This window comes from Dipteris shenzhenensis, chromosome 18 (genome assembly GCF_047967505.1).
Source record: "Dipteris shenzhenensis isolate YYH24624 ecotype China chromosome 18, Dip_SZ_1.0, whole genome shotgun sequence".
Lineage (NCBI taxonomy): Eukaryota > Viridiplantae > Streptophyta > Polypodiopsida > Gleicheniales > Dipteridaceae > Dipteris > Dipteris shenzhenensis.
This window is the reverse complement of record NC_141613.1, coordinates 26,489,747-26,500,794: the sequence shown is the minus strand read 5'-3', so window position 1 is coordinate 26,500,794 and position 11,048 is coordinate 26,489,747. Positions and strand designations below refer to the sequence as shown.

At 42.6% G+C, this 11,048-nt stretch overlaps 1 protein-coding gene across 1 annotated transcript in view; it reads left to right on the top strand.

Annotated features, from left to right (window-relative positions):
- Positions 1-547: 547 nt before the first annotated feature.
- Positions 548-11,048, top strand: part of LOC147891019 (uncharacterized) — a 32,272-nt gene continuing 21,771 nt past the window's right edge. Inside the window, exons 1-4 of the mRNA XM_087389946.1 lie at positions 548-816; positions 969-1,067; positions 4,563-4,672; positions 4,891-5,284. Of these exons, the coding sequence (XP_087246072.1) occupies positions 658-816; positions 969-1,067; positions 4,563-4,672; positions 4,891-5,284 (762 nt within the window). The 5' untranslated portion in view covers positions 548-657. The remainder of the gene's footprint in view (positions 817-968; positions 1,068-4,562; positions 4,673-4,890; positions 5,285-11,048) is intronic.

Genomic DNA, 11,048 nt, shown 5'->3' with positions numbered 1-11,048 from the left:
TTTTTTCTCTCGAGTAATATAACAAGGTGAATGATGATAAACCATTCATAAGGCTTGCCGGAGATCCAAATAGCGAAAGAGGGCAGAAATGATGAATTGAAAGGGATGAGGAGAGAGAGAGAGAGAGAGAGAGAGAGAGAGAGAGAGAGAGAGAGAGAGAGAGAGAGAGAGAGGCCCTAAAAATGTGGAGGAGAAAAATAGCAGTAAAAATCGTGATTAAAAAAATAAAATAAATGGCCATTTTCGCTTCCGAATTGCCTTCGCCTTCACTTAGGCCTCCGTGTGGTGGTAGGCCAAAAAGTGAAACATGATGGCTAGAAAGGGGTGTGGAAAGGAGAAAGAGGGAAAAATGCAAATGCAAATTCAAAGTTAAACTCAAACACAAAAAAAAGAGAGTCTAAAAAAATAAAATAAATAAATAGGTATTTTCGCTTCTACTGAGCGTCGCTTTCACTGAGGCCTCCTCGTGGCAGGCCAATTACCACCTTTTCTCTTTTTTGGGAAAAAAAAAAGTGCCAAATTTCTCTTCTCGTAGGCAGGCCAAAAATCGTTTTCTGTGTATACACTAGTTTAGTGTCTTTGGATTATTTGTAGACGGCAGTGGCAATAATAGGCAGTCTGAAGACTCATTACTTTCGTTCCTTAAGACACATTTAAATGGCCGATATCAGAGACGGTGCCCAAAATCGAGCCCAATTCGAAAATCATCTCCAGGGTCCCAATACATCAAGACCCCCCATAGCAAGCGCTTATTACTGCCAAGATTTCCTATGGGAAGATCTGCGAAATGAAGTAGAGCATCACCTTGTAAAGGAGGTTCGTTAGCTGCTGCACTGCGACTGTGGTTTCTTGGAAAACTATGAATTCCTGTTATCATATATAAACTTTTGTTCGTTAGCTGTACACATGGGCTTCAGTTACTTAGAAAAAAAAATGGGATTAAATGGTTACAATATACTTTGCTGCAGGGTTTGGAAACTCCAGACATCTATATTGCAACAGAAATCTGCACGACTGAAGCTTGGGAAAAATTCCACGAGCGCCATGGAAAGCATGCCTTTTTCAAGGTTTGTGTGTTATTATTCTACATTTCCTCTTTCACCACCAAATGAAGCACATTCGCTAATTCCCAACCAGTGACACAATAAAATGTATAGTTACATTAGTTTCATCATGGAACAAGCAATCAATCAAAATGCTAGGGCATGCGTATAGTCATAAAAGACAAGTCCATTACCAAGATAGGGCATCAAATATAGGTCAAAATGCTCGGACATTGATCAATCTGGTTTCCAGAGACACATGCTATTACCAAGAACAGGCATCGGTATAGATCAACATGCTAAGACATTGATCGATCAGGCACGTACTGCAAGCAATGCCCTTGCAACTTCTTGATCTGTATGGATGCTTATTCTAGTAATCTGCATGGACGTAGTTGCAACAATACGCTTAGTCATTGTTTTTGCATCTAGATCGTTTCCTTGGCAATCAGATTCTCTAATGGTCGTGTCTTTTAGCAACCAGCCGGTCAGTGTACTGGGTGCTAACCATGTTTTGGCTCGAGATGTCTATAAATGAGAGTGAGGTGACCATCTATGTGCCCCTTTCATGCATTGCACTTACGTTTGATATGGAATCTACTTTGAGCGTCTTGCTCCTTACTTCTCAGTCACTGTACTCTCCCGACTCCCTACTCTGCTCCCCCCCCCTCCCCCACACCCACAACAACACCCCCAACCCCCCCCACCGCCGCGCCCCTCCCCCCCCCCACCCGCTCATCCTTTGGTCTCCTTCTCTCCTCTTCCAACCACCTCCCAACACCAGTATCTTTACAGTGTTTTCCTTGTCTCGATCAACAATACTTTCAATCTGCTCCGATAGTGGCACATGCCAATAAGAGCTAACGAGCAGCAAAGCCTTCCAGAATTTATTGTTCTTTTTTTTTTTGCAAAAAGGAGACTTCTATTAAGTAAGAAAGAAACTCGCTAGAGCAAGCTCTGTGCGGAAATACAACATGCTAAGCATGTAATGAAAATACCTCAGAGGAATGAGGTAGAAAGAAACCAAGGATGAGGCTGAAAATGCCAAGTCAACCTTGTAGAAGTCTCAGCAAGGAAGGGAGAGTCTCTCCAATCTCTGAGAAAAGTAACTCTCTTGGAGGACGCTGCTCGAGATGATCCCTGCATGGTCGCCCAAATGGCCATCAGAGTGTGTACCGTATCTGTCCAAGTACTGGCCAAGATCTGAGAAGGGTGAACCTGAGAACCCTCCAAAGCCTCAGTGCATCTGGCTCTCCAAATGTGCCATGCTGCAGAGCTCCTTCTTGTCCAATGGTTGACAGAATGCTTAATGCAGTGAAGATAGACAGCTTTAGGAGTTGATTGGGTTACTGAGGTTGTAAATTGGCTTTGCATTGCTCATATGTTAGCTTTGAGAAGCAAGACAAACTTGGAGGTTCTTTGATGCCGTGAAGAGCCTAATTATGATGCAAGGTTGGATGTGTTGTTGTCTCCCTTTGGCTGTGGAGTGGGCTTTTCCATAGGTCCGCCTCTCTAGGATGAGTATGAATTCTTAACAGCTCTCCCAGAAAAGCGTACAATGGCAAGTTAACTAGTTTGGTAGAGGTACCGGGTAACTCATGGTATATTCCCTTATCAGAATGCCCAACGAAGGCCAATGACAAAGACTTTTGACATATTCCTCGAGACTTTTGATAAGAGACTCCGCTGGGTCTTTAGAAACCCAGTATAGCTTCTTATGCTTGGGCACTAACGACGACATAAGTGTCGCTTTGCTTGCTAGATATGTCTACCTTTTGTTTTTTTAAAAATTTATTTTTGTGTTAGCTCATTTTTCTTATGTTTCTTTTTTTCTCATTTATTTTCATTGTAGATTTTTGGACTTTAGAACAACAAAAATCTGAATTTTATGAGTGGATATATTCTAGTCTTACAAAGGTATATATATGCCTCAGAATGTAATCAGAAAAAAAGGACTTGAGAGGAACCCTGCCAAGTTCTTGAAAAATGCATTTCAGGAGTTTGAAAGTCTAGAATAGCACACCCCCAAAATGCTTTGCGAAACCCGTGAATGCACTTGGGATAATTATGTGTTTGTTTGATTATTTTGCACGGAGTGTTTCACCTGTGTGAAACTTGATTCCGTTGAGTCTTGACATTTGTGAGTTAGGAATAATTGGTTATGAGTAATTAGTCAAAGAATTGAGTTTTAATTTTTACTCTCGAAGTTGCGATATTCAAACTGTGTATCATGATTCATGCTAACGCATAATAGCATTATATGTACAGGCCAAGGCCTAGGCTATAAGCCTATTATGCCTTGGCTATATTCCATGTTTACACACCACAATGCAAGATATAAAATATCATTAGTATATTGAGTCATTGAGTGGCCCTTCATCTCGGAGTGCTAGCAGAAACTCAATACGAAGATCTTTGTATAAGTGGATGCTCCTCATCTTAAACCATCCTTAAATATTGGTATTTGTAAACACTGAGCATTAGGCAAGCATTGCCAAAGGCCATTGTGTCATCCGACGTGCCTTCTTCCCAAGATTTTTTTGAGCTTATCCACACTGACATAAGTGGCCCTTTTCCTCCATCTCATTGTCGGCATCGATACTTTATTACATTCATTGATATTAAAAAAAAAAATCATGTTTATCTTTTACATCATAAATCAGAAGCAGCTTTTACTATTTTTTAACAATATCATAAACTTGTTGAAGACAAACCGGGAAACTAATCAAGGCATTGAGAAGTGACCTCGAAGTGACAATGGTGGGGAATATACTTCGTCACTGTTTTCTTGAATATTGTGCTCAACATGGCATTCATTGTCAATGGGTGTGTGGATATTGTGTGTGAGAGCCTATGTTTATACTATGGTCTACACCCACTGTTAGGTGCTGATGACATCGGTGGGGATGCATAGTAGCTAGTCCCTGCCATGCGTAATGAGTTTATTGTTTTCAACCTTGTGACTGTTATGAGATTGAAACTGCATGATATGTTGTGTTTTTACAGGATGAATTTAGGCATGTTCCTGGATTCTTCTAGATATATGCTATTGTCTAGCGTTTTTAATATTATATTGTTGAATGTGGCTAATAAATTTATTTAGATTTATTTTGTAAAATGAGGCTCAACTCTCATCCTTATGTCATTTTTACAATTTAGGACTACATGCCTTTGGACCGAGTCTTCAGAAGAGTAGAGTGCTCAAAGTAGCTATCTTGACTGTCTGGAATTCTAACCAGTTGATCCACAAGCACTCAAATGTTCGTAGGCATGAAGTAGATCAAGCCTACTAGGCAGCACAAGCCTATTAGGCAGCACACTCAGCTGCTTTTATCTGTTTTAAGGCAAGAACGTGCAGTGATTCTTTAAATGTCCCTCATGAAGCTTTCATGATGATCCTTTTTGTTGGGTGGCTAGAAAATAGGCACAGTTTCGGATCCATGATTTACTCTTCTTTATAAGCTGTGGTTTTCTTCTATTCTCAGTACAGAGTGCCTGCCTAATTGGCCTGTGCAACAGGAACGCAGATATTTGGTAAAAGAGTTTCCTGAGTTACTAGCTGCAGAAAGAGCATTGAAAGTGCTAGAGGTTGGTTGTGGGACTGGAAGCTCCGTGCTTCCTGTTTTGCGGTAATCTTCTCACCCACCTTTAATCCCACGCCCCTTTGCCCCTCCACCATCCTCTTCCTGGGTTTCAAAAAAATCATGAATTATGGGACAATCTTCTTTTTATCTACTTCGGACAAATTATGGAGTCTGTTTTTTTTAAATAGATATGTTCAAGGTTGAGGATTCCTAGCTTGTGCGATCTATGCAGTATCTTATTGATGAAAGTTTACCTTTGCCAGAGCAAACAGCAAAGCAATAGTCTATGCGTGCGACTGTAGTGAATCTGCATTGAAGAGGGCACAAGAATTAGTGAGGAACACCAATCTTCAACGTGAACATTGTCAGTTTATCCCTTTCTATTGCGATGTGTGCACAGAAAATCTTCCAGACTGGCTTCATTGTAGTCTGTGCTCAAAATTCAAGGCCAGATTGGATGATAGAGAGCAAGATGTGGTTACGTCACCTACACACATTGGCTTAGAAGAATGGAAGTCTACTACTTCAGGAACCTATCATTCTTTGATTGGAGATGTTATTGATGAGGATGGCAGCGATGCTGGGCAGTCTGATTTTTCAAATGTCGACATCAAGAAACACTCTTGCTGTGTTGGTGGGATGAACATTGTGATGATGGTGAATTACGTCACACCCATTTACATATATTCTAAATTGCACTTTTTACCAAAGTTATTATGTTTTTGTGCATTCCTTGGTAGTTTAATCAAAGGCATTGGCAGTTTTTCATCGACTTTAATTATAAGTTTTGCCATGACCTCTGTTCTTTCTTCTTGTGCTGGCATTGTTAGACCCTTGCATTGCTTTTCCTTGTTATGTGGTCTGTTGGGGTTGTGAATGTGGTCTGTTGGGGTTGTGAGCTGGGTTAATGGGATACCTTATATCCTGGAAATTTCTAAATTTCTGAAATAGGCTTGAAATACTTAGCACCTTAAAGGATCATCATGTAAATGCTATTGCACATATTCTACTTCATGATTTGCTTATTTCTGAGGCAGTAGGAAGTTCATCAAGGCTGATCAAGAGGTGAACTTTTGGATCTTCTGTGAAGTTTCCTATATGCTTTAGCAAACTTTGGAGGGGTATGCCTCTCTCCTAATTTGGAGCCATGAGAAGTATTTATGGCTTGTGGAAGATTTACTCTGATGCCCTCGTTAATCACCTCTATGAATCTAATGTGACAAGCAATAACACATTGCAGTGCTACATGTTATTGTTCTGGACATCAAATGCTTCCCTGCCATCTGTCATCCTTGGGGGTTTGACTTGGCGTCAAGCAATTATGTTATCAGAGGGTTCAATCAAAAGAGAATGTTGGCTTCAGGTCTGAAAACAATCCTTTTGACAATCTTGTGCCGCTCAAGAGTAAAGATAGCAATGATCCCACATCCCATTTCCCATAAAGGGTGTGAAGCAAATGATGTCATATAAACATTCAAAGACCTGGAGCAAATAAAAGGCTATGGTCTAGAATATTTGACAACTGATATCCACAATGACTTGTCTTCAAATCAAACACGCTCCTTGGCAACAACATCTTCACACACCACCTCTCTAACCATCTGCAATGAATGATTCAAGCTATCGTTAAAATTCTTATCGATTTTTTGAAGGGGAAGCACCATCAAATAATTTCCCATCATGTTTCATGGATGGGCATTGGTCCTACCCTTAAAAGTTTAATTATCACAACTTTCATAGGCAAATCAACTTAAACATGAGCAGTTTCTTATCCATAGTTTGGGCTACATTTGATTGATTTAATGCTGGGCCAGAGCTCCTAAAATGCTGTTTTTTGGGGTAATGATCAAGTAATGCATTGATAAGAGGGTAGTTGTTTGATAGACATGCACACCCACACCCACGCCCACAGCCCCGAAGCAATGAGTCATTTTTCTACTAGCTCTATCAACACTTTTTCTTCCCCTTTTTGGGATAATAAGCTCTTTTTTCCTCACCACCGGTATTAAATCAAAGTGTTCGGTTTCACGTACCCCGTCAGGTTCGTAATCATGGTATTTACCCAGCAGTTGGGATATGAAGCCATCCTAGGTAGGCCCTTCTTGTGAATGTCCGGGCTTATACACGACTGGCGTAATGACAACATCTTTTTGCGGTATGAGGAGCAAATCATACGGGTGGACGCAAGCACCTACAACTCTTCATTGCCACAGAACCTGACACAACCATTTGGACAGCATCCCTGAAGCTGTTCCAATCTTGTGAGAGGGAAGATGAAGAAAAAGAGTTTGATGAATTTTGATATGCACCTTTCCCAACCATATAGAAAAGGTCATCCTCACCAATGTGTGTATTAAAAATTTCCATTTATATTTAACATTATCAAGTTTCCATGTTATGGTTTGATACTTATGAGAACTTCCAGCTTGCACATATCAGAGTGATAGGACCCCAAAGAGGCCGTCAAGTGTCGGAATGCCTTGCAGGCCTATAAGTCCATTGATGTGACAGGTCTACATGTCAAGTCACCTCCCCGCCCCCATATGAGGAGAGCAGGGGGGGGGAGGGGGGTGAATCGAGGGTTTGAGAGGTTGCCACATGGGTAGCAGACTGGCTGCCACGTGGGCATCATTCAGATAGTAAAGGAAATGGAGAGGGGCTGCCACAAGGGCAGCACCTCATAGCATACACAAGAGGAGTACCTGGCAAGTCGTGGAGCTCCTGGTGGTGAAGGCAGTATGGAGCAGACATGTGGACATCAGGGACCTGCAGCAGCCTGATTGCGCAGGGTTTCCAGCAAGTACAGATGGTGCATCAGTACATAAGGGTACGTAGCTGTACGGGGCTGGTAAAGCCCTGGCAGGAGGCAGGGATGTTGCAGCAGGCAGGCGCCTGCATGAAGAAGGATGCGGGGCAGATGGCGAGGGCTATGGGCAGGTGAGAGGCCTGCAATAGGCCCTGGATCTGAGGCAGCAGGGCCCTGGCCAGTGGCATAATGCCACGTGGCAGGTCAGCCCTGCAAATGGCCCTGAAGGGGCCTAGTTTTGTGAGCCCATCGGGGGGTCGCTGGGTCAGCCAGCCCACAGTGGGTCGGTTTTTGGGGCTGCTAGTCGGTCCATATGGGGGGCATCCTTGCCCTATAATAGGGAGGCTTTGGAGCCTCATTACTTATCTTCCGGAGCAGCAAACAGCAAGCAGCAAGGAGCAGCCTCTTCTGGGCGTACATCCAGGAGAAGAGAAGAGTGTTGGAGTGCTGCAGACAGCTTGGAGAAGCTGCCCACCTAGGCTGAGGTTCCGGTGGAGGGATCACTGGATGGAGAGTCTACATATGCTCAGTGGAGCACGCGGGCTCAACGATCTAGAGGTTCCAGGCATTAAGTAGGAGAACCTTTTGGTATTATATCTTGTCTAGTTTGTGAATTGATGGAAATATATAAGAGTTGCTTCTATATTTGTCTTTGAGCATAGTCTATTTGCTAGTCTGCGCACACATGAATTGTTGTGAAGTACACACATGGTTATGAAGCTTGATTCGATCGTGAAACACTTTTGTGTGTAATTCTCGGGCTAATCTATCAGTCTTTCGCTCTGCGGGATATTCTCTGATGGGATTTCAGTTTTCTAACATGGTATCAGAGCCTTGACGGAAGTTCTCGGGAAGTGGTGCTTGAAGGCAAGGACCTTGCCGAAGGACGACCTTGATTCATTGCTCTGAGGAATTAGCTTTGGTGTCTGAAGGATTGTACAAAGGCGGGAGGCTCAGGTTCAGGCAGGTGCTTGAACGATTGTACCCAGGTGGGAGGCTCAGGTTGAGACAGGTGTACGACACTCTAAAACCCTTTTCCTCTTTCAATTCATTATCATGGCCAATAAAAACTAGATTCCAAATTTTGGGAGACATGCAAGCTCGACGTTGTGGAAAATGAAGGCTCGGGGCCACTTGGTGTTGAGGGAGTCATGGGGGATTGTGACGGGGACGGAGCTAATACCTCAGGCTATTGTAACTACCTTTGCTACATCAACCTTGGCGGCGGTGGCAATGCCAGTGGACGCCATACTAGTGAGAGCATGGCATATCTAGAATGCGGAAGCCTTGGCTATCATTGTAGGCACGACAACGGATATGGTACTACCGCATATTCAAATGGTAGACACTTCTTTTGAGGCTTGGACGACATTGAGGGATATGTTATTGAGATATCGAGCTCCACTCGTGATATGCCAGGGTGATCATTGTGCATTTATGTCACCTACTTGTTAGCTGCAGATGCGGTTGGTACATCGCCCATGAATAATAGTTGGATGACAGCTATCTTTATGTACTCTAGTTAGTGGCTCAGTTAGTATGTCACCCAGGTTAGCTGAGGTTGGTTTGAGACCCACATATAGGGTTCATCTATTCCTTTTGTACTAAAAGAGAGAGTTCTTTTGGCTTTCACAACTAAGAAGAGGAAAACTGTTTTCAGTCTCCACCTTTGTGTGTATTCCCCCTTTGTGTATGTGAGAAAGCTGCAAGTGAGACTCCTTACTTCTCTCCCACTCTCTTCACATGGTATCAGAGCTCGGTTCGTGGTAAGGAGCTCAAGGAAGCAAACCAAGTTCGCGGTGTCTTGGTAAGAGGATCAGTGTTGCTTTCCTTTTTCGAGTTTGAGAGAAAATCTCTGCAGGTAGCACAGCCGAAAAGTGCAAGAGTGCATTGTCTCAGATTGGGACGCCTTTCGCGGTAAGGGCGAAGCCCTTGGTGACATTATTTTTTTGATTCGAGGCCATTTCGGGGCCCGTTTCGGTGGCGGAAGTTTTTCGCAGGCACTCAGAAAAGTGTCATGTTTTTTGTTGTGTGACCACTGTTATGTAGGTCGGTGAAAAGTTACCGCAGAAATTGCATCGTATGCCTGTGCACAGAGATATTGGGAGTTACAGAATCATTTTTATTGTCTATTGATGCAAAATCGTCACTAGGAAGTGACTGTGTGGTCAAATATCACTTTCGTCAGTTTTGCAGATTTGCCCTTGTGAGACGGAAGTTGTGTGTTTTGTAGTGACAGAATATTTTTGCAGTGTTCTGTAATGGTGTCTGATGCTCTTTCACAGATAGTCACTGAAAAGCTTGACAAGAACAACTTCCAAGCATGTAAGTTTAGAATGATGAATTTCCTTAAGGAAAAAGGCTATTGGGAGTTCATTACTGAAGCTAAACAAGAATCAGTTATTCCTAATGTTCCCAATCAATAAGAGTTGCAGGCATTCAAAGGATGGCATGAGAGAGTCAGAAAAGTTATGTACTGACTGTTTATCAGTATTTCAGATTCTATGATTGTGCATATTCAGGATGCAAGCACGTCGAAGGAGGCGTGGAATACTTTGACAAAAATGTACAGCACAAATACGCAAGCCAGGAAAATGCAGCTCAAGCAGGAGTTTGATAATGTGCAGAGAGAAAAAATGAGCATCAATGACTACCACATGAAGGTGAAGAAGATTGCAGATGTACTTGCTTCCATTGGGTCGCCAGTGGAAGATGATGATTTAGTTTCTGTGACCTTGAATGATCTAGGAAAGGATTATGCACAATTCCGGATATCCATTACCGTCCGTGAAATTTTTTTTGATTTTGAGGAGTTGATTGCTCTCCTAATTTCTGAAGAGCAGAGAAATGGTGGTGCATCTTCTTCAGGAGGAACTTCAAAAGAGACTGTCTTCTACTCAAATGCTGCTCTTCTAATTTCTGAAGAGCAGAGAAATGGTGGTGTATCTTCTTCAGGAGGAACTTCAAAAGAAACTGTCTTCTACTCAAATGCTGGAAGAGGTAGAGGCAGAGGTAGAGCAGGTCGATCTGGACGTCGTGGCAGAAATCAGAATATGCAGCAAATTCAAGAAAACCAGTCCTATGAAGGAGGACGTGGTAACTTTAGAGGCAGGGGGAGCCAAAGAGGTCGTGGTGGATGGCAAAGAGGCCAAAATGCAAACAACAATGTTGAATGCTACTGTGGTAAAATGGGTCATATGGCTAAAAAGCAGAATGACATCATGAATGAAAAATTGCAGCAAGGCAATTATGCATCCTATAGTAGATAGGGTGATGACAGAAATGAGCATTTGTTTATGGTGCAGCACATGACCAATTCTGTGACAAGTGCAGAAGAAAGCAATAATGTGTGGTATGTTGACTCAGGTGCGTCAAACCACATGATAGGTCATGCAGAATGGATGCAGGATGCAAGGAAAATGGAAAAACCAGGATTTACTGCACATCCTATTGTGCAGATTGGTAAAATTTCTTTGTCTATGCAGGATGAAAAAAAGAAATACATGTCTGATGTATTTCATGTCCCGAATATCACCAAGAACCTGGTTTCTGTTGGTCAAATGGTTGAGCAGGGCTTGCAGGTTAGATTTAATCCTCATGGATGCTTTGTTGAGG